Here is a 24,509-nt window from a genome sequence, read left to right as displayed (position 1 = left end):
AGGACAAGGCATAGTGGAAAACCCATGGCAATCCCAAGATGCAGCTTCAAAAAATGAAGAGGGGGGAATTGTACCCTCAGTCACCATATAATGAATGCACTGAATCATACTCTTTTCATTCTGAATTTTTTGAATGTGGATGTCCGTTAGCAATCCGCCATGGATAGATTTAGGCATGATGGCACTTGAGCGACCTTTGCTCAGGTGAAATGCAACGATCCTTGCTCAGGATTATGGAAGGGTCCCAACCCTGTTTTAATATGGGGTCATAGGCATGTTTGTGTTTTTTCACAAGATGAAAATGAAGCTTGATGGGTGCCTGAGCACTTGGTGCAGTGCATAGAACAGAGGAATGTCAGCTCTGATGATACCGTAGCTGCTGACAATCCTCCAGAGGAGCTGAAGTGAGAGCAGCTGAACCAGTGTTCTTGATCCACTGATGTTCCATCCTGCAGTCTGGGGAAAGCAAGAGACTAAGGGGGGCCCTCCAGACTGCTGAGAAGGAGTTTGTGACAAAGGTTATGTCACCATTTGGTATTCAAGGACTGAGACTGTGAAAGCTGGAATGAAACAGAGCCCAGAGCCACATCACTTCTGGTTGCTAGCAGCAAACCAATGTGTGGCTCCTTTAAAAGACGGTTTCCCAATTCCTACTAGCTGAACAGAAAGCTTTTCTAAGAGTTACAGCAGCTCAGTATGGTAATTCTACCTTTGCCCTAGGGCAGCTCTCCTAGGGAAAGCCTCTGTGGCTGAGAGTGAAGCTTCAGAGATGCTTGTTTGAACTAAGTTGAATTGTTACATTCAGGGGAGCTGCAACAAATTGGGACTCCTCATATTTGGAACTGTTTGCCTAAAAGTCATTACGACTTGGATTGCTAAAAGGGACTTCAGAGCAGCTGACAAGCTAGGCCCTGATATTGGTCTGTCAGTGGAACTTTAAGACTTATTAGAACTGACCTTTTTGAGCGTTTGCAAACCTCAGAAATGAAACTGTTTTGAGTTCACCTACAATTTTAACTGTGGTGACTCATGATTCATGTACCCTCTGTCTTGTTGGAAGAAAATGTAAATAGTTGTTAAAAGATCTCTTTTAGAATGTTTGCTAAAGTTTGTAAAGTGTAAATAGTCCTATGGAGAGTTTGCTTTTGGATGTAAGTTTGTAAGAATTGTAAATATGTATAGTAATATTCATGCCAGAATTATGTTAGCCTGTTGATATTAATGAACCATGGTTTGGTGAAGCTAAGGGAGTCTTTAGTTTTGATGCAGTTTCATCAGGAGTTTATTGATTTATTTGATGTATCGGCATCAAGAGTTTATTGATTTTAAAAAAGGGCTTGATGTAGCTAAGGCTGTAATAGACATCTTAGACCCATTTCAAAAGGACATTCTATCTTGATCATCCTCTACTCCTTTACTGGGGGATGTGGCAGCCATAGGGATTGCTGTGGTTGTTCCAGCTACTTGCAAGTGCTTAGTAGGGACCTGAATCAGAGCTGAGTTAAGCTCTGTACTTTCCCCTGCCAGAGGCTGGTAGTCAGAGATGGGTAAAGTCCTTCTTGCTAGCTGCCAACCTAAGACAGAGTATGCTTGATGGAAAGTGTATCTCCATGATGGGTAAGGCTGACTAGGGAAGAAGGACTACCTAAGGCAGGCACAGGCTATCTGAGGGGGTCTGAGGGGCCCTTTAATATATTAAGAAGGTGGAGTTGTAGAGACCCACAGAGGTTTCCTAGTGAGAACTTACTCAGGGTCTGAGAATCTGAGCTTGCTTTACCCAGCAGGGCTGCATAAGGGGATGCTTTGACCACGGGTGTAGTTACCAGGCGTTTAGAAGGGTCTACACTTGGCTGTGCATCGTACTTTGATCTAGCAAGGGGAGGTCTTTTGCCCCACCCCTTGGTATTGTTATAAAAAGCCCTTTTGAAGAGGCAGAAGGGGCCGTTGGATTTTGATCCAGGTCCTCCCAAAGCTATCCTGTGTTTCTGTCTTTCTCTTTTTTGTTCTTTCTATTTAATATTTTCTTATCCCTTTCTCCTCTTCATAAGAACCCTGGAAAAGGTGGGAGCTGACCTCCCACAATAAATAAGGAAGCAGTGCATTTAGTTCTGAAGAATAACTAATATTCTTCGAGTGCATTTACTACTACAAACTTAGTGCTTTTATCCAACTTAATTTCTGAGTAGTGTGTCAGGAACTTCAAAACTCATGTGGCATGAAGCTCTCCTATACAATATCTTACATTATCATTTTTTTCTTTCTTTCTTGGGCTTTTTTTTTTTTTTTTTTTTTTTAAAAAAAAGCAAGATCTCAGTCTGTAGCCAATACTGGGCTGTTTACTTACTATATAGCCTGGGCTGACTTGTGTAGTCCTCTTGCCTTAGTCTCCCTAGTGCTGAGATTATAGGTGTGGACCACTAGGACTAGCTTCCTGCTTAATACTTTTTTGTTGTTTTGAGACAGGGTATCTCTATGTAACCCTGGCTGGCCAGGAACTTTTTATATAGACTGTGATGGCCTTGAACTCATAGAGCTCTACTTGTCTCTGCCTCTCTAGTGCTGTGAGTGGTGAGATTAAAATCATGTGCCATCAGTCCCAATCCATACAGTATTCTTGATACAACTTTTTGTTTGTTTGTTTGTTTGGTTGGGTGGTTTTGTTTTTCAAGACAGGGTTTCTGTGTAGCCCTGGCTGTCCATGAACTTACTCTGTAGACCAGGCTGGCCTCGAACTTACAGAGATTCACCTGCCTCTGCCTCCCAAGTACTGGGATTAAAGGTGTACGCCACCACTGCCTGGGGAGACATTTTTTAATCAGAGAATATACTGATAAATTTTTGTGCTAAATACATCCCATTTAGGGCCAAGTGCTCCTAGGTCTCTTACTCTCTGCACATTGTCCAGTTGTATGTCTCTATGTTAATTACCATCTACTGCAGGAAGCTTCTCCGTGGAAGGTTAATCACTTCACTGATCTATGAGCAAAATGTCATTAGATGTTGTTTTATTGATGTGTTTGTTTAGCAGGATAATAATTATAGGTTTTCCTGTAGGGCCCATGACCTATCTAGTCTTAGGCCCTAGGCCTTATTCATAGTGTCTGGTATGGGTTTCATCTAATGGAAGAGGCCTTAAATCCAATTTTTTTAAAAAGTGACTGGCTACTTCCTTTACATTCATACCACTGTTGCATTAGTAGACATATCTTGCAGGTTGGTCACTGTAGCTCATAGGTTTTTTTAGCTGGGAGAAATAGATAATTATTTTTCTCCTCCAGTAGTGTGTATATCACCTTTCTTTTTTGATTTTTCGAGACAGGGTTTCTCTGTGTAGCTTTGCGCCTTTCCTGGATCTCGCTCTGTAGACAAGGCTGGCCTCGAACTCACAAAGATCCACCTGCCTCTGCTCCATCTTTCCGTGTTCTCTATGATGCAATTATGTGGTGTCTTCAGCAATAGGTTGTGGAAGGTAACCAATAGCATTGTCAATAGCCTGTGCTGTTTCAGGGAGGGGGTGTCTACTGGGACTCCTTTGGCCAATGTTTCAAAAAGGTGTAACCTATTTAATACTGGGGATTTTATTTGGGAACATATGATATCTTGAAGTATTCTTGGAGTATTCTCTCCCATTTCTGTCTTTTATCTTGATTGGGGCATGAACTGGTATCTGGGCAAACATTATTCTGAGAATGTCTATTAGAGTATTTTTGGGTGAAGCTAATGCTCGAATTGATAGACTTGGTAAAGCAGATTACCTGCTTTCTGTGAATAGATCTTAGCCAACCAGTTGAGGGCACAAAGACTAACCCCCTGTCTTAGTCAGTATTCTATTGCTGTGAAAAGACACCATGACCAAGGCAACTATTATAAAAGAAAACATTTAATTAGGGGCTTGCTTACAGTTTCAGAGGTTTAGTTCATTATCATCATGGTAGGGAGCATGGCAGCACACATGGCACTGGAACAGTAGCTGGGAGCTACATCCTGATCTGCAGGCTGAAAGATAGATACTGGGCTTGGTATAGGTTTTTTTGAAACCTCAAAGATCACCCCATAGTGACACACATCCTCCAAGGCCATTCCTACTCCAGTGAGTCCACACCTCCTAATCTGTCTTATATAGTGCCACTCCCTGATACCTAAGCATTCAAATAAATAAGCCTATGGGAGCCATTCTTATTCAGACCACCACACCCTCCAATTTGGCAGTCCTGTCTAAGAACTTTCAAGCTGAAAGATTGATTTCCATGTACACATACATGCATGTGGGCACATCACCCTCTTGCCTTTAGATTTAGACATGCTGCATTGATTTTTCCCCCCTGGATTTTAAACCTGTCAGACCTATCCAGTGATTCTGATTTACCACCTGCAGATTTGGGGATTTCTTGGTCTTATAATGGCACGAAATAATTCCTTATAACAAGTCCTTTTCTTGGAAGACAGAAGGGGAAGAAGAAGGCAGAGATAGCTCTCATCTCTCTACCTATCAGCTAGAACTCCTGGTGTGTCCCTTAGCTTTACAGAGACTATCTTCTATTAGTGGAGCTTAGTTAACCCCAAGTTCCCTTAGGTTGAGGTGTTGCTCTTAAAATGATCATAATGGATGCCAACAGTAATCAGAAGAAAGAGATACATCCTTTAGAGGATTCCATAAGTAGGATGATATCCAAATCTGTTTTTATCTCTGGAATTTCTAGAATATGTCATTTCTAGAAGAGAACATTTGGGTGGTGACCTAAACATTTACTTGGAATTCCAAACATATGTTTACTTGAAAACTCAGTATCTTCCCCTACAGAGATTTTTTTTTTTAATTCTGTGTATTGGCTAACAGTATTAACAATTTTATTGATTATTGTATCGAGGACTATTGTTGTCCAGCCTCTAATAGTCTTTTCCCAGGGTTCCAGAAGAGAAGCTACCAGTGGCAAGAAATAATCTGAGGGAATGAATCTAAGTACACTGAGTTGTTTAATCTGCTCACTTTATTTTACCTTATCTGTCTATCTGTCTGTCTGTCTGTCTGTCTGTCTATCTATCTATTGTTTTTTTGAGACAGGGTTTCTCTGTATAGTTTTGGTGCCTATCCTGGATCTTGATCTGTAGACCAGGCTGGTCTCAAACTCACAGAGATCCGCCTGGCTCTGCCTCCCGAGTGCTGAGATTAAAGGCTTGTGCCACCACCACCCGGCCCGTTCACTTTATTCTTCTAAGACAAAATTCTATCTATACAGCTTTAATTCTGTTTTTTTTTTTTTTTTAATTTATTTATTATGTATACAGTATTCTGTCTGCACGTATCCCTGCAGGCCAGAAGAGGACACCAGATCTCACTACAGATGGTTGTGAGCCACCACGTGGTTGCTGGGAACTGAACTCAGGACCTTTAGGAAGGGCAAGCAGTGCTCTTAACCTCTGAGCCTTTATTTCTGTTCTTATACTTAGCTCCTCTCTGCCTCTTCTCCTTTTGTCCTCTCATAGTTCTAAGTACTTTCCATCTTGTCCTCGTCTTCATCTTTGTTCTTCTCTCCATCTTCGTTCCTTTCCTTCCTCCTTCCATGGCCCATCTCTTCACCTGCCATCTGCAATCCTCTGGCTCTGCCACTCTGTGTGGCAAGTGTACTCATTTGCTAGGTAACTTGCATCATAGCTTGAATGCACCTAGTATGTAAAAATCCTTTTGTTCTGAGTAAATTGTTCAAGAGGAAGTCTAGAGGTGCCACTTGGGCTGTGAGAGAAGGGGATCTGAGCTTAAATTGCACAAGAAATAAAGCTATATATCTAATGTTCACCTGGCCTAGGTGGTGTCTCCAAATGGATATTTACCTTAATTCAGGAGACTAGCAGGTGGTCTGGAATGTTTATACTGTCTGCCATTTGTCCTTGGATGTTTGATAGGTATTTCAGATAAAATGCTTTTGTCTGGAGCTGGCCCTGGCCTTGGATGCTTGCTAAAGGAGATAATTACAGAAGGCAGACATCTGATTCTAATGCTAAAAGGAAGAAACAAAAAGCCTGGATGCAGAAAACCTTGCCTGTGTGACTATTATCCAAATACCTTAATTGTGTATGCCCAAGAATGATCAATCCACACTGTTTAGAAGTTCTTAGGAAAAAGAATCAATTGGGGAAGCTTTAATAATGCACATGAAATTCAGCTGATATATTCAAAAGCCAAGATAACACCAATACTCCTTGAGCCTTGGTTTCCTCTGGAAGAATCCTTGTCTCTTCTAGGTAATAGCTTTGCCGTAGTCAGCTGAATTCCTACTTCATATTTCTGATGCCTGTAGCATTATTGTGTCTTTTTTATTCATTAATAAAAAATGATTGAGAGTGGAGAAATGGCTCAGTAGTTAAGAACACTTGTTTTTGCAGAGGACCTGGGTTCAATTCCCAACACTCACATGAAGGCTCACAACTATCTGTAACTCCAATTCCAGAACATCTGATGCCCTCTGCCACTTTCTATGGGTGCCAGGCATGCACATGGTGCACAGACATACATGTTAGCAAGACACCCATACACATTAAATAAATAAATAAATACATAAATAAATACATAAATGATTTAGAGTATACAGTGTGTTATAAGTATTATTTTCAGACCAGATCTCTAAAGAACTTGATCCAGAAGGGGGATCAAGATTGAAAACCAACAGTACCAAACAGAAAGCCTTGAGTGCCAGAAAAGTCAAGTCTTCAAGATTAATGGAAACAGGCTAGTTGATGCTTTGATTGTTGGTGTGACACTTTGGGATATAGTGGGACATGGCTCAAAGGGATAAGTATAAAATTGTGCTGTTCCGGAGAGAGGGAAGGACTCAAATGGCTGCATGTGGTGGCACATGCCCATGATCCCAACACTTCTGAAACTGAGGAAGAGGAGGATTTTAAGATTTAGGCCAGGGGCTGGAGAGATGGCTCAGTGGCTAAGAGCACTGGCAGCTCTTCCAGAGGTCCTGAGTTCAGTTCCTAGCAACCACATGGTGGTTTACAACCAGTTGAACACTCATATACATAAAAAAAAAATCTTAAAATTAAAAAAAAAAAAGAAAAAAGATTGAGGCCAGCCTGGGCTATATACTGAGACCCTGCAAAACAGAAACAAAGTTGATGTTAACATCTCAGGTAGCCTAGGTAGCATTATTATTATTTTTTAACCCATGGACATGAAACTTTCTTAATTGTATTATTATCTTGAAATTGTTTCTTTCTAGTCATTTGAAATTCAGTGACTTAATGAAAAGAAGGGCCTCATTAATAAAAGTTATTATGAAAAATACACACTTCAATTAAAAAGTCTAAGCATGCCATTAAGGAGATTGGAAATCTGTTTAACAGAGCAGGTTTCATGTCATTGTCTCCACAAAGGCCACAGTATTGTTTTCTAACTTTCTCTGGTTTGTTTGTCTTTGAGGAGGTTTTTTTTGGGGGGGGGGGATATTTGCTTGTTTTGTTTGATTTTGAGACAGTTTTCTAATCTCAGGCTATTCTCAGACTTACTGTGCTGCTGAGGCTGGACATAAACCTCCGATCCTTCTGCCTCTGTCTCCCAAGTTCTAGGAGGGAACGCCCCCTTCCCCAAGTGCTTCCCCCCTTTTCAGGGAGACTTTTGAGTGTGAATCTAGCCTTCCATATCCCCTCTGTAAAAACAAGTTATAATAGTACCCATCTATTGAAGCTATTTGATAAGCAAATAAATGTGTGTGGATTTTTTTATAGAAGAGTCTGATAAAAAGAATCTGGTAGAGTATCTGTCAGTATTTGTTACAAGTTATTTTTAAAATAATACTAAAAATTTAAAAAGCTTGTTTTAGAGAATTAAATATTAATGAAAGTTGCTGCTACTCTTTTTAAGATTATTGAAGAAAGCAGTTTCTTAAATTCTTTAAATGTTTTGTGTGTTTTTGGAGGAAGCAAAATATTCAACAAATTGAACTGATTGATGGTTGATAGATACCTTTTCAGCTGGATGTTAAATTCTAAAAAAACACAAAACTCAGTTTGGTGCTTGTTCTCCAGAAGGTTTTCATATCAAGACTCAAAACAGGATGTGATGGTAGAGGCTTTGGTTGAGACAGAGCAGTTAGAGGTGGGGGGCTGGAGTAGAAAGTTCTTGGTCTGCAAGCATGAAGACCTGAGTCCAGATTCCCCATCTACAAAGCTGGCTTGTAACCCCAGTGTGGAGCAGCAAAGATTACAGAAGTAAGCACTGCTGCTCTTACATGGGTGCTGAGGACCCAAACATGGGTCATCAGGCTTGGAGAGTTGGGGTGGCATCTGGAGCAAGGGTCAGTCAGATCTCATTTCTTTAGAGAACTGAAGTCTTGTCTGTTACAGTGCTTGTTTCTGTAACACAAATTAACAGTGTTAAAGAAAACAGTGGACTTCTGGTTCAGTGAGAGATTCTTTCTCAAAATAAAAAAAAAAAAAAGGTGGAAAATGATTGAGGATGACATTGACCTCTGGTTTCAACATGTGCATGAACAGGCATGCACACACACACATATATGAGTGTGTCAAGAGCTGGGGCGGGGGTTACTTACTTTATAGTAAGCATATAGAAGTGCTATTCGCTGTGCCCTAAAAACTTGCTAGTTTTTTTTTTTTTTTTTTTTTTTTTTTTAATGTTATGAGGGAGATGACGAGGAAGACGTTTTTAGCAAATAGAAAGTTCAGAGCCAGGGTAAGTCCCATTGTGTTTTGTATGAACAGGATATGATTCAAGCTAACTGGAGCATAGAAGTCAGTGGAATGTTAGACAAGTAAGGTTGGAGTAGATAGTGGCTGACTTAGAGAGTTTAAGAACAGATTTGCATTTTTTAATTTAATTTGTTTGTTTGTTTTTCGAGACAGGGTTTCTCTGTGTAGCCTTGGAGCCTGTCCTGGAATTCATTCTGTAGCCCAGGCTGGCCTCGAATTCACAGAGGTCCGCCTGCCTCTGTCTCCCCCTCCCGAGTGCTGGGATTAAAGGTGTGAGCCACCACCACCCGGTGCTTAATTTAAATTTAATGCAATTTAATTTTGTGTGCATGTTCATGTGTGTGAGCTACCTGTACCATGGTACACATGTACCAGAGCATGTAGAGGTCAGCAAACAGCTTTATGTGTCAGTTCTCACCTTCCACTGTTTGAGACAATGTTGTGGCTGTGAACTTCTGAGGGATTCTCAGCCTCTACTTCCATCTTCCCAAAGGGGCTCAATGATTACAGTAATGAATGCTAATGCTTTCACCTGGGTGCTGAGGATCTAAAAACTTGGATCATCAGGCTGTGGGGAGGCAGCATTTTACCCATTGAACCATCTGGAGCAGAGATCTCAATCTTTAAAGAACTGAAGTCTGTTTGTTACAGTGTTTGTTTGTATAACACAGGTATGTTCTTGATATTTGCAGATTGGTGTCAGTACAGCAGCAAAGTTGTGCTAGTTCAGTTTTCCTAGCATGTTATTATTTCATTGCAGTCATGAACAAACTTTTCTTACAGTTTATTAGAGACCTTTAGCAATATAACAGGTTTTATGGAAAACACTGAATATCCTGCATAAGATTCCTCTTTTAGTGAAAATACAGTTTCAGAAGTAGTTCGAAGTCCACAGTATTGAACTGGTGAAACTAGTGCAAAGCAGCTGTGAGGACATTAGCCTTGGAAGAACTTTTGTCTGCTGTTTAATTGAGATGTCTACATCCTCTATTATGTGTTCATTATTCAGCAATCTTCAATGGAGTAAATGCCCTGAAGAACTTCCATCACAAAACAGAAAGAAAGACAGGCTTCAAGAGACTGGATATCGTAAATTGAGGGGTGGATGAGGATGAGTATTTAACTGTTAGGTTTGTTTTGGTATATTTTTGTCATTTGAAACAGGGTCTCACTCAGGGTTCCAGATTCTCCTGCCAGTTGCAAGCCACCTTGCCTAGCTGTGTTAGGAATTTATAAAGATTTATTTTTGTCTTAGGTTTTTTTTTTTTCTTTCATGTTGAATAGTCTATCTTAACTGTCTTTCCCAGGAGCTTTGCTATTTTTACTTGTGATTTTGTAAATTGCTCCCCTCCTCATCAAATATACATATCACATTCTAGCAGAAAGGTCTCTGGCACCATTTAAACAAAGAAAACTCATAAAGTAATTTTTAAAAAGTATTTATTGACCTTAAAATTTTAATTTAAGCATCTTTGTGGGCACCAAGATCATTGAAAGCTATGGATTTTGGAAGTTTATATGCTGCTTATTTGTTTTACATTTATCTGAGTGTGTGTATGCATGCCACAAAAGTCAGCAGACAGTTTTCAAGAACCACTTATCTCATTCCACCATGTGGGATTGAACTTAGGTCTCTGTGCTTGGCAGCAGGTACCTTTACTTGCTGAGCCATCTTTCTGTTCCATTTATTTGTATTACTCATTTATTTATTGGCATGTAGGATACTGAACCCAGGTCTGTGCTATCTCTCTGCCATTGAGCTAAAGCTTTGGCACTTTATTCACTTAGGAACTATTCCTAATTTTAAAGGAAATTTATATTTGAAATTTGTGTCAAATCGAATATTTTTATGTTGTATGTCAAAACACCTCTAAGTGAACGCTACTGTCTGGCTGTTATTGGGTAGTAAATGAATCTCCCTAAATACTGCAAACAAATCCTGGTCAAATTTAACTTATAAAGAACTATTAGGATATTTGTGTACATTTATTAACACATGAAAACAATAAATTCTCCAAAAAACTCATTCTCTACCTAAAATGCCAGTTCTTCTCTTATAACTTGAGGCTTGAGTTGGATACATGGATGCCCTGGTTTATTACACCAGTCCCAAATGAGCCCGAGCTCTTTGCTTTAAACAGAGGTAGTCCTTTAATTTAATCCTAGCTTACTGAAGCATACAGAATGGAAAGGTCTTCACTGTTCTAGCTGATCAGCACAGCATGTTCTTAGTTTTTATTTATTAAAACAGTGAGTCAAAACTGGACTTAGTTGGTACTTTACCAAGATAGAAATCCCCTTTTTCTTGTGTTGCTTTGTTTTCTGAGATGGGTTCTTGATTATTTTATATACAGGCTGGCTTTGAGTTGGAGATCCTCCTGCCTCAGCATTCCGAGTGATGAAATCCCAGGTGTATGCCAAGAAATAGGCGTTTTTAGCCAGTTGTAGTTCATGCTTGTAATCCCTATGTATGTGAAGCTAAGACAGGAGGATCACTTAAAGTCTGAGGACTGCTTGAGTTATAGGATAAGATGTTGTGTTAAAGAAAGCCATTTAAAAAAGCTCTGCTACTTAAATGATTATCTTACCTCTGTAACTTTGTATAGCTTTATAAAACTAGTTTGTGAGGTGCTACTGTGTCGCAGCATTTTAGAGATCTTTCCCTTTTAAAATAAAACCACTTTTTTAATTACAGAAAGACCCAAATGGGACCAGTAGTTTGCCAACTGGAAGTTCTCTTCTACAAGAATTTGAAGTACAGAATGAGGAGGTGGCAGCTTTTTGTCAATCCATTATGAAGTAAGGAATTTTCTTTATAAATTACAGATTCTTTAAATTAAAATGGTCATTTAAAAAATACTTCATGTCTCAGAAAAAAAAAAAAAAGAGAGCTGGGCAAGGCAGAGGCAGTGTATTTCTGAGTTCCAGGCCAGCCAAAAAAAAAAAAAAAACAAACAAACAAAACAAATCCAAAACTTGCTACTTCATGCCAATCCTAAAATTTTTTAAGTTTTTGTTTTTCTTCATGTGGCTAAAATTTTGAAGCAGTTAATTGGCATGCGATCACAGGCCACAGATGAATCTAGATCTTTACTTGTTGGGCTTCTAAATAAGGCTGAGAATGGGTCTCTGGCCCTCTTTTAACAAGTGAAAGTCTGGGTTGCATGTGTTTCCACACACCTAGAAGGTGCCTTCTTTTGTTTTTAGACAAACTTTCATCTTGTCAAAGAAAATGTATATTTTGTTTTTGGAGACACTATTCAGTTTGTATCCCAGTCTGGCCTCAAACTCTTAAATCTTCCTGCCTCAGCCTCCTGAGTTCTAGGTTTACAGGCATACATAACCATGCTCATTTTCTCACAAACTTATCTAGCATTCAGAAGGATATTCTACTTATTTAATAAAAATATATTTTATAAATATTAGAAAGGTATAGCTCTTAAATATTTTCTCACTCTTGTATGTCTCAGGCAGTATTGGTTTTTTTTTTGTTATTGCTGTTTCAGAGATGGGTTCCCTAGCCCAGGCTCTTTTTTTTTTTTTTTTTTTTTTTGGTTTTTCGAGACAGGGTTTCTCTGTGTAGCTTTGCGCCTCTCCTGGAGCTCACTTGGTAGCCCAGGCTGGCCTCGAACTCACAGAGATCTGCCTGCCTCTGCCTCCCGAGTGCTGGGATTAAAGGCGTGCGCCACCAATGCCCGGCGAACTTTTTTTTTCAAGATGGGATTTCTCTGTGCAATAGTCCTGGCTGTTCTGGAACTTGATTTGTAGACCAGTCTGGCCTCAAACTCACAGAGATCCATCTACCTCTGCCTCCCAGGTGCTAGGATTAAAGACATGTGCCACCATTGCCCAGCTGATCTTGAACTTGCAATGTTCCTGCTTTCACCAGGGACTAGGATTACTTACAGTTGTGAGCTACCACTTCTAGTTTTATGCAGTGCCAGGGATGGAACCCAAGGCTTCAAGCATGTTAGGCAGGTTCTCTACCAACGAAGAGCCACATTTTCAGCCCTTGTACCATATTCTTTATAAATGGAAAAATTGAGGCTCCAAGGAAATACCCTAACAAAGCCTTTTCTGCTGTCAATACGTCACATTTTCTTTGCCACTGGTTAAATGTTTGTTTCCGTTACATGACTCTTATCAGTTAGGGCATGTGTTCCATTCTACTGTGGGATCTGGGGATCAAACTCAAGTTGTCAGGCTGTGCATCAAACACCTGTCTGCTAAAGTATCTTGCCATTTCTGTTTTGTTTTGTGAAACAGGGAAGACTCTCACTCTAGCCCCTGCTAGGCTGCAATGTACTATGTAGGCTATATTGTCCCTGAACTCATGGCATTCCTTCTGCCTCAGCAGCCCCAGCTGGGGTAACAGGTATGCATCAGCACACCCACCTTGAATTCACTTTTTTTTTTTTTTAAATTTTGAAATAGGGTTATTCATTATATATCCAAAGATGACCTTGAACTTGGATCCTTCTGCCTGTACTTCTCAAATCCTGGGACTACAGACCTGTTACCAGGCTTTAAATTTGCAATTTACTCCTCTCTTTAGACCCTTCAGATATTTTGTCTTTCCCTTTCCTTTCCTTTCTTACCATCCTCATCCTCCATATGATTTAGCTTCATTTTTTTTTTTCCTATTGTAAATGGAACTTAAGACAGGGAGCGTAGCCACTGACTCCATGTTTTTACTAACAGAGAGGAAAAATGAATCTTAGCCAGTCAAACAGAGAAAAGTTAGGCAGAAGACTGGAGCAGCAAACTTCAAGGCAGAGGACAAAATCTGCTCTCTCATGCAGAGAAAGTGATCCCACCAAGGGATTTATTCTGAGTCCAGAGCCTTCTTCAGTAAAAAGGTCTTCTTTTTAAGCAGGTCATGGGTACCCCCCAGATCATTTTTGAAAATATATGCCATTTTGGTTAATGATTTAGACACAATCTTTTACCTTAATGCTTTGGAAATAATGTTACCTTTCTTACATAGTTTCTTTTTTTCCCCAAACAAGTACTGTATGGTTTCTGTTATTGTTTTTGACTAAGTACTACATTTAAACTTTGCAAGTCGAAAGACTAAGCTCTTTATGATTTGCATTTTGAATTGTAGAGCTGTTTTCACAAACCCTGCAGCTTAGCTAAGTGGTTACAGTAGTCCTTCCTTGACTAGAATGACTATATTCCATAACGCCTCAGTGGATGTCTGAAACTGAATACTGAGTCCTATGTAAACTCTGCTTTGTAAAACATATGAGTCTGAAAAAAATTAATTTATACGGGTCATTTGGTGGTTCAATAGGTAAAGGTCCTTGTCATCAAGACTGATAACCCAAGCTTGATTCCTGGAACCTAGTCCCTCTGGTTGTCCTCTGGACTCCACCTATATGCCCCCTTCCCACATAAATCAATTTGCTTATTATTTTATGTGTGTGAGTGTTTTGGCTGCATGTATGTAAGTATACCATGTGCATACCTGGTGCCAGAAGAGGGCATTGGATCCCTCCTCCCCATATGAGTGCTGGGAATCTAACCTGAATCCTCTGCAAGAGCAGTAAGTGCTTTTAATCACTGAGCCAACTCTCCAGCCCCATCATGTGGTGATATTTTATTTGTACTGAAATGTGATTTTAATTTTATGTTAATAAATAAAGTTGCCCTGGGGTCAGAGCTATTAGAGCCATAGCAAGAGCATGGTGGTTAGAAGAGCTAGGTAGATTTCTGTGTGTTCAGGGATACAGCCAGTATTGGAGACATACGCCTTTAAGACCTGGAGGGCGGTACTTACAGGCAGTGATGAGGCAGTCATGTGGTTGGGTTTACAACCAATGAGAAGGCAGAACAGAAAGATTATTTAAACAGAGACACAGGAAGTACCTCCCTCTCTCGGGGAAGCTAGGAGCACTGCAGGAGGTAAGATTTTATCTCTGAGCTCTGACCTCTCGGTTTTCTCTTTTACATTGGCTCTGTGTTTCTAATTTTAAAAAGACGATTGGTTACATCTACACCATCATATTATATTTTAAGTAAAAAAAAATAGTAATTTATAAGTGACAGCAGTAACCTACCATCAATCTTAGCAGCCTGAACATATGATTTTTTTTTTTTCCTTCCCTTATTGGGTCAAGGTTTTTTTTTTTTCTTTTTGCTTACTGAAAGTATTTTCAGACCATAGTTGACAGGACAGTAACTACAACTGAATAAGAATGCTGCTGTATTTATTTACATGTATACATATTTATACTCAGTGTCTTATTTAATATGTAACTCCGGATGGACCAAATAGAAAATGAGTTCTTATTCTCTGACTTCCAGTAATACATAGTATGCTTGCAGCAACTTTCAGAACAGAGATTTCTGAAGCCACATTCCAGGCATTTTTCTTTTTGCCCTGGAACCATGGAGACTCAGTACATACATATGTTCCTCAGGTGGCTTCTTGGCTCTCTTCCCCACTCCCCTTTTGAGACAGAAACTGGCTTTGTAGCCCAGGCTGGCCTCATTTATAATTTTCTACAATGTGTGACCCTTTGGGGATTGAACCCAGCATGCACACAGCTGCTGAGCTACATCTGTAGAACCTAGTTTGTGCTTTTTAAAAGTCTTCTAAAAATTATCCATGCCATCATTTTGATTCAGCTGTGAAATCAGCATCGGACTATTAAGATGCTCTGTGTGCTTACAGCTGAAATTACAGCATAGCAGTTTTAACAATTCAGTGCCAGTTCTAGGCCTGGGCTTTTTTTTTTTTTTTTTTTTTTTTTAATCAATGAAATTAAAAATTGAACTAGGGAAGGTCTTTTACTTTAACTTGGGGCTGCCTTTCATTATATTTGTTTCTTTTTTTGATAAAACTTACTAAATCTAATAGTTGTGGTCTAGAGAAAAAAACTTTTAAAGAATGTTCATGTATAGGCTTGTTTTGAAATAATGAAGATTAAACCTAGGGCACTAGGTATGGAGTCTAGCGCCAAGCTCCAGCCCAGGCCTGTGGTTACTACTGTTTCCTCTATGTTTCTCTAACACAAAATGAGAAACTGTATTTTATGCCTACATTTTCTTTGGATGTGGTTCACATCTCATTCCATATAATTTTTTATTATTAGGGAATGTTATACAGAAAAGATTTCATTGTAGCAATTTCATATATGCAAATAACATTGAGCATACCCCTCCCTCCCCATAGTATCTTAATTCCTTGACATTCCATATGTTTTCAAAGGTTGACTTCATCTTTGAATTAATAATTATTTATTAGGCACTGTCTCCTCCAATCCAATCTCATCTTGAATTGCCGTAGAATTAAGCATGATGTTGAACTGCCAACCCTCCATTCTCAGTCAGTTCTTAGATTGGTTAACTATGGTTAAATATATCTATCTTATGAGTTCTATTTCTTAATTTATTTTTTTGAGACAGGAGCTCCCTGTGTAGCCATGCTGACCTAGAACTCTCTTGGTAAACCAGGCTGGCCTCAAACTCAGGGATCTGCCTGCCTCTGCCTTCTGAGTGCTGAGAGTCCAGCTTTATTTCATGATTTTCAGCAAAAAGTACATATTCGGGAAATCCACAGATTTCTGGGAAGAAAACTTATTTATTAAGGGATGAAATGGAGATCACACATTTCACTCATACAAAATGAAGTGACACGATTGCTTCTTGTCTCCCAGTGCACCAGGAAGCCTTCCACGTCCAAGAGCCAGCAACCCCGTTGTACGTCAAAGAGTCCCTCTTCCCCTTTTAAGAGGTCACGTAGGCGGGCAAGAAGCACCAGCTCTATCGAGCCAGATAGCCCAAGGTCATGGGTAGAGAGAATACCCACTACACAGTATAATGCCACGTGTGTGTAAAATAATAAGAATAAGCCAGTACAAGCTTACTGTTATGAAGGGATAAGCTCGGCACCAACTAAATATCTTACAGTATCCTTATGTGAAGATAAAGTTCCAATATCAATTCAGCTTATATCACTTTGAACACATTTCATCTTTTTAAAAGAATTATTTGTAAATTTTGTCTATATAGTTTGTATGGAGTTATGTACTTGTGAGTGCTGGTGCCAGTAAAGGCCAGAGACATTGGTTCCCATGGAGTTGGAGTTACAGGTAATTGTGAGCCACCTGACAGAGGTGTTGGAAATCAAACTTGGGTTCTCTGCAAGAACAGTATCGACTTTTAACCATGAGCCATCTCTTCTGTTCTGTATTTTATCTTTTTAATATTAGATCCTGTGTATGTGTCTTCTAAGATCACAATGTAGAAACCACATTTATTCTTTCACTGATTCATTTATTTTATAAGACGTTTACAGTACTTGTTATGTAGTAGGCACTAAGTGGCTTATAAACTTAATTTACATGTTCTTATGACAACTCGGGGAAATAAATGGTCAGTATTGCTCTGAAGCAAGAGAATGTCAGTAACTTAACTGCATTTACACAGCTAATAAATAATAAAAACAAGGATCAAATTCAGGTAGTCTGCCTTACAGGTTTTATATTGACTGTTCAATTTGCTCTTGTCATCTCAAAATGTTTTATTCTGTTTGTATTCCTTGAATAGTTTAATATCCATAGAAGCACATAGTTGGTATTTCTAGCATGCATTCCATTTAAGGCCTCATGAAAAACAGTTGTTTGCTAAATATATAGCTCAGTGGTAATAGCCTGTGTGCCTAGCATGTATGAGGCCTTGGGTTCAATCCCTACAACTACAGAAAAGGTAGGAAAAAAGAAGAAAAACAGATGAGGTGAGGGGACTGGAACCTTTTATCAGCCTCCAGGAAAAGGCAGTTACTGGGGCTTGTGAAGTTGACAGTATTAAATCTACCCTTTCTTAAAAATGTTTATTGTGTTTTTTTGTCCATTGTGTTATGCTTATGTGTGTGTGCGTGAGTGTGAGTTATGTTTGGGTGAACATACCATGACAAGTGTGTAAAGGTCAGAGGACACCTGGCAGGAGTAAGTCCCAGGGATAGACTCAGATTTTCAGGCTTGGTGGCAAGCACTGGCACACATCCAGCCATTTTACTGTCTCCTTCCTCATAATGGCAGTCATATCTGGAGATGAGCCACATACTACATTCATGTATTTACGCATCTAACTGTGTTGTTCCTATGAATACCTTAGCATGTGACCCCTAACTTTTCTTTTCTTTTCTTTCTTTCTTTTTTTTTTTAAGAAGAGAGGGTTTATCTCTGTAGCCCTGGCTGTCTTGGAACTCAGAGAGAGATCTGCCTGCCTCTGCCTCTTGAGTGCTGGGATTAAAGATGTGGGCTGCCATGCCCAGCTTGACCACTAATTTTTAAGGTACCCTTGTAGCACTGTTAAGGCCTTATAGCTCTATGAAAACTCATTTTCTATTTTTCCTTGTCTCATAACCACAAACAATGTTTATAGGGGGGGAAAAAGTCCTGCTTAGGAAAAAAAAAAAAAAAAAAAAAAACTTTGAAAAGATAGAAACTTTTTATTCCTCTGGTGTTTACAATTTTTAGTTAAATTTTTCGTGTCATCAATAATTCATTTAAAACAGACAGACCACTTTATGTAATTGCATTGTGGAGGCTAAGAATCTAAAGCAGAGAGCCTCATTTGATGCCAGCCATCTCTGGAATGCCTAGATCTTGTTGACAGTGTTACCAAAGATATCCTGGCACTAGTTAATCTCTTTTTCCTTGGTTCCCCTTCATTTAAAAGGCACATGCTGCTCTTTGGAGTTTTAACAGGACTTCATTCATTGCCATTCTTATGAGCTGCTCTGGAGTTGGACAGAGATACAAAATTGAGTAGCTGAAAGCATGTAAAGCCTTGTTCAGGGCTCTCAAATGCAGCTTTAAAAACAACGACAACAAAAAAAGGTATTAAATATCTTCTTTCTTGTGAACAGATTGAAGACCAAATTTCCATATTCTGATCACTGCACAAATCCAGGCTATTTGTTAAGTCCAGTCACAGTGCAAAGAAGCATGTGTGGAGAAAATGCCAGTGTGAAAGTCTCCATTGAAATTGAAGGATTTCAACTACCAGTGACTTTTACATGTGATGGTAAGTTGCTTTGACTGGGAAGAACATGCTTCAAATGTCAGCATACACTTTCTCTTCATAAACCAAATTTGTTATCATAAGGTATCATTTAAAAACATTTGCATTCATTTGGGAAGTTTTTTGGTTAAGCGAACCAGGTTACAGTAGGACTATTTCTCTGAGTATAATAAATTGGTTCTTAGCTAAGGCCCAAAAGCATTAGCTATGAAAGCTAATTATACTTTCCTCTGCTTTTATGACAAGAAAAGTGCTTTCTTACAGAGAGCTGTCAGTGACAGGAACCTCTAGATCACTTCTTAATCCCTGCAGGGAAGGTAGTTCTCCCTTTGGTGTTAGTTTTCCCCTCCAAATGTGGGTAAATATCCTCTCTGGATCTGTGTCCTGGATGTCTGTAGCAGGCTCTGTTAATGTTTTGTTGTTGTTTTGGGTTTTTTTGTTGTTGTTATTCTTGTTGTTGTTTTAACATTGGCTTTGTTTTAGTTTGTTTGTAGTGTATATTATTTAAGTGGGACTTTGAATAGTTGAGTAAATTTCCTTTCCCTAGTAATTTAGCCTAAAACTGAAGCTTTTTTTGTTTCCTTTAATGGTTGTAACTAGCATTTTGTCCAAAATTTAAATGTCTTCTGGTTTTGTACTTTTGGAAAGCCCTTCGAAAAAATGTAAATCTGAACCAAAATGTTAGCCAACTATAACAGTCATGCTTCAATTTCTAAAGGAAAACTTACTCTTTTTAATTCATTTAAATTTGGTAAATGGTAAGAATATTAAATTTTTCAAGGGTCAAAGGTGCTTTGAAATAAAGCATGAGTAAAAATTGATAGCAAGTGTTGATTTGTATCAAGTTTTAACTTATGTCAAAGTCTGACTAACTTCAAAATGTATTGTGAATGTCTATTGGTTAGTCATAAATGAATATTTATAATATATATCTCTGTTAAGTGAAACTGGGCTGAGGGCATAGGTCAGTGGCACAGTATTTGCCTAGTATAAATAAGGCCTTATGTTGAATCTTTATAACTGGAAAAAAATTGTAAGCATTTTATAATAGAAGTATAGACTATATACATGATCAGATTATATGTTTTTATTTGTTTTGTGTCTATTCAAAATAGAGTTGTGTTACATATTTTAGTACATAAAAGCTTTTGATACCAAGTCACCAGTTTTCAATTACTTTAACAGCAGGCTTGTCTTTTAAAAGTTGGACAGGTTGCCCAGCTGGTGTCTCATGCCTGTAATCCCAACATTTAGAGACTGAGCCAGGATTGCTATGATTTCAAGACCAGCCTGAGTTACAGTGTCAGACTCTAGGAAGAAAAAAGAAACAAGAGTTGAACATAGAAGTTTTAAAAACTTTAAAAAATAGATGATTTAAAATAAATGATTTAAAAACTTTTATTTGGGGCTGTAGAGTTGGCTCAGTGATTATGAGCACTTGCTGCTCTTTCAGAAGACCTGGGTTCAATTTTCAGCACCCACATGGTTGCTCACTGTCAAACAGGGCTAATAGAGGCTGTGGAGCCCTTGAAATGTGGCTTCAACTCCAGTTCCAGGTGATCTTACACTCTCTTCTGACCTCTGCTGGCACCTGGCATGCATGTAGTGCACATACTTACATGGAGGCAAAATACTCATACACTTCAAAATAAATATATCTAGGAAAAAAAATGGAAGCTTAAATTTTCTGTTCATTGTCATATTAGTAGCTCACCTTTGCTAAGAGTAAGACTGCCTACTTATTTGCTTTGTTTTTGTTCTTCATTGGAAAATTCACTATACAAATATAGTGAATACAAGAAAAAAGAAGTAGTAATTCTATTTTCCTTATAATTTGTTTTAAGACACTGCTCTCTAGGTACTACCAGCTGCTGCCCTATTAAAGGAATCTGTAATATGGGTATGTCTTAGGGTTTCTATTGCCATGAACTCTTACAAAGGAAAGCATTTAGCCAGGCAGTAGTGGTGCACACCTTTAATCCCAGCACTCGGGAGGCAGAGGCAGGTGAATCTCTGTGAGTTTGAGGCCAGCCTGGGCTACAGAGTGAGTTCCAGGAATGGCTCTAAAGCTACACAGAGAAACGCTGTTTCAAAAAAACAAAAAAACAACAACGACAAAAGGAAAGCATTTAATTGGGGCTAGGTTACAGTTCAGAGGTTTAGTCCATTATTGTCAAGACAGAAAACATGGCAGTGTGTTGGGGAATATTATTTTAAAGTGTGTTGCGTTTTTTTCCCTACAGCTTTTGTTAACAATTCAAAGATGTGTTTGATTAAATAAAAGTAACCTGCAAACAGGAGGCTGAGTCAGCAAGTAGCTGACAGGAAGTGGTAAGGAAAAACCACATATAGCAAGGTTTTTTTTTCAGTGGCTGCTGGAAGAAGGACACTGGGTTTTTTTGGAAGTCGCCAGCAAAGGGAGAAGTTTAGCTGCTTGCTATTTAGCCTCTCTGAGTGAGCAGAATTCCACCTAAACCATTGAATCGTGAGTTCTTTAGATTTAAAGTTTCCCTCAGTAGCTGTGAACGAGTGGGTGCCTGAGAGAACAGTCTCCTCAGGTTGTGGCCCTTGCAGCCAAACCACTGCTGGTAGCAGTAGTGTTGCAATCTCTGACTAGGACAACCACTGCTTAAAGGGTAGTCACTGTAGATAATAAAAACAGATAATAACAGCGGTGTGCAGGCAGACAGGGTCCTGGAGAAGGAGCTGAGAGTTCTACATCCTGATCCATAGGCAATAGGAAGAGACTATGTGCCACACTGAGTGTAGCTTGAGCATAGGAGACCTCAAAGCCTGCCTCCACAGTGGCATACTTACTCCAGCAAGGCCACACCTCCCTAGTAGTGCTAGTCCTGAGGGCCATGGTGGTGCACACCTTTAATCCCATCACCGAGGTCAGTGAGAAGGCAGATCTCTGTAAGTTTGAGGCTAGCCTGGTCTACAAGGTGAGTTCCAGGATAGCAAAGGCTTCACGCAGAGAAACCCGGTCTCAAAAAACAAAACAGGACAAAACAAACAAAAATAGTGCCACTCCCTGTGGGTCAAGCATTTAAACACATGAGTCTTTGGGTGCCATTCCTATTCAAACCACCACAGGATATAACTTTCTTTGTTTAGGCCTTCACTGCCTAACAGTAGAGGCTGTGGAGCCCTTGAAATATGGCTCATCTGTATTGTTAAATGCTGTAGATCCAGAACACACACTAGATTCAGAGCCTTAGGCTAAAAAAGTAAATAACAGTGTAAATAAATACTGATAATGCTAAAATCATATATCTACATAGTTTATTTATTGTTTAAGATAGTCTTGTTATGTAGCCCAAGCTGGACTAAACTCATGATCCTCCTGCCTCTAAACTAATATTCTTGATATATTGGACTAAATAAAATATATTACTAAAATTAGCTTTGCAAGAGGGGAGTTATAGATTAGTTGGTAGAGTGCTTGTCTCGAATCCTTGAGATAGGTTTAATTCTCAGCACCTCATAAACTAGGCATAATGGTACACACCTGTAATCCCAGCCCTTGGGATGCAGAAACAGAAGTATCCAAAGTTCAAGATCATCCTCTGCTTTATAGTGAGTTCTGGGCCAGCCTGGGCTACATCAAAACCTGCTCCTCCACCACCACCACCCCCCCCACACACACACACACTCACACGTCTTTTCCTTAGAGCTTATTTTCAAAATTAGCCTCTTTCCCTGACTGTTTTCAGTGTGGCTAATAGAAAAATTTTAAATGGTTGAATGTGGTGATGCAGACCTTTAATCCCAATACTTGAGCAAGAGGCAGAGGCAGATGGATCTCAGTCTTTCCTTTCCTTCCCTTTTTAATGTGTATGAATGTTTTGCCTATGAATCTGTTCACCATTTTGCATGCCTAGTGCCCTTGGAGGCCAGAAGAAGGCATCAGATTCCCCTGGAACTAGAGTTACAGCTGGTTGGGAATTGTCATGTGGGTGCTGGGAATTGAACCTGAGTTCTTTGGAAGAGCAGCCCGTGCTCTTAACTGCTGAGCCTTCTTACTAGCCCCTCTGTGAGTTTGAAGCCAGTGGGGTCTACATTGTAAGTTCCAGGCCAGCCAGGGCTATATGGTGAGACCCTGTCTCAGAAAGAGAATTTAAAGTGAAATATGTGACCTGCAATTGGATATGCATTATATTTCTGTTATACAGTCTTCTCTTAGATTATAAGTAATATTTAGAGGTAAGCAAAATGAAAATGAAAACTATCTCTCTTTCAGTGAGTTCTACTGTAGAAATAGTTATAATGCAAGCCCTTTGCTGGGTACATGATGACTTGAATCAAGTGGATGTTGGCAGCTACGTTCTGAAAGTTTGTGGCCAAGAGGAGATTTTACAGAAGTAAGTTTATTTACTTACTTATGACTACTGAATGGCATCTTTGGAATTTTATTCTTAATGCTTTAAATTAGATATTTTTTCAATTTAGATGTATAATCTAAAGATATTTTTGGATGCCAACATGGTGTCACATGCCTTTAATCCTAGCACTTGGGAGGCAGAGGCTCCTAGGTGGATTTCTGTGAGTTCCAGGCCAGCCAGAGCTACATAGTAAAACCCTGTCCTAAATTCATTTATTTATAAAATATAAGAAATATATTTGGTCCTATTGTTGAAACTAGTATTGAGATATGCTGACTCTAAAATAGTGATGGGATTTCAGAAGTAAGAAAGGTATGATATTCTCTTACGTTTAGTAGCTTCATATGCTAAAAGTTGTAGTCAGTTGGTGAAAAGGGAAATAAAATAACCTTCTAAAAAGTCAGTAGTCACATTTGTAGAGTCCATTCTTCTTTGCAGCATGCAGTTACTATACACGCGCGTGTGCGCGCATACACACAAGTCACTGTTACTGTCTTTTATTTGCCTGAAATAATCATTACATGAACTTGAATAATTTGCTATAGCTTACAATTAGTCCAATTGTTTTAAAGATCTAGGCTTTATACTCATATCTGCCTCTTTATCTTCTTTCATCTTCACTGACTCACATAGAAAAATCCCTGTCTAAATGTTCACAGTTGGCTTAAAAATAATGTGTTTCACCATTTTCTTCAATTTTTCATACAGATGCAATTTGTGTTTTACTTTTATGTCTATAACTTGTGATTTGAATAGAATAATACCGATGGATAATTAATGTATTTTAACAGTAATCATTGCCTTGGAAGTCATGAACATATTCAAAATTGTCGAAAATGGGACACAGAGATTAAACTACAGCTCTTGACCTTCAGTGCAATGTGCCAGAATCTGGCTCGAACAGTAAGTGTGTATAAATTACATTTAGTGAATCAGAATAATTCTGAGAGTTGAGAGATTTTCAGTCTGTATGTTTCCCATTTTTTCCTGCACTGGGCTGGGTTGATTGATATATTTGTTGTTTCGAGAAGGAGTCTTCTCAGAAGATCTTTAGTCATGGAAGTTGAGGTAGCACATTTCTCAGATCTAGAAGTATAAATTGGAAAAGCAAAATGAAAGAACAAAGTTTGTTTTGTTTTGTTTGTTTTTTAATGAGAAGGAGATAGTCTCCTGTATCTCAGATTGGCCATAAACTCACTATATAGCTAAGGACCACCTTGTGCCACCATGACAACCAGTTTTATGCAGTGCTGGAGCCTGAGCTGAGGACCTTGTGCCAGTCATTCTACTAACTTTGCTACAATCTTAGCCCTTGATTTTTCTTTCTTCTTTTTCTTTCTTTCTTTTTTTTTTTTTTAAGAAAAAGCTAAGTTTACCTGG

At 39.0% G+C, this 24,509-nt stretch overlaps 1 protein-coding gene across 3 annotated transcripts in view; it reads left to right on the top strand.

Annotated features, from left to right (window-relative positions):
- Positions 1 to 24,509, top strand: part of Pik3c2a (phosphatidylinositol-4-phosphate 3-kinase catalytic subunit type 2 alpha) — a 137,465-nt gene that overhangs the window by 61,292 nt on the left and 51,664 nt on the right. For all 3 annotated transcript variants that reach the window (XM_076563618.1, XM_006992972.4, XM_015986485.3), the window contains 4 exons: positions 11,405 to 11,508; positions 18,590 to 18,747; positions 22,988 to 23,108; positions 23,921 to 24,032. In XM_076563618.1, coding sequence (XP_076419733.1) covers positions 11,405 to 11,508; positions 18,590 to 18,747; positions 22,988 to 23,108; positions 23,921 to 24,032 — 495 coding nt within the window. The remainder of the gene's footprint in view (positions 1 to 11,404; positions 11,509 to 18,589; positions 18,748 to 22,987; positions 23,109 to 23,920; positions 24,033 to 24,509) is intronic.

Source organism: Peromyscus maniculatus, chromosome 1 (genome assembly GCF_049852395.1).
Source record: "Peromyscus maniculatus bairdii isolate BWxNUB_F1_BW_parent chromosome 1, HU_Pman_BW_mat_3.1, whole genome shotgun sequence".
Lineage (NCBI taxonomy): Eukaryota > Metazoa > Chordata > Mammalia > Rodentia > Cricetidae > Peromyscus > Peromyscus maniculatus.
This window is presented reverse-complemented; position numbering and strand designations above follow the sequence as displayed.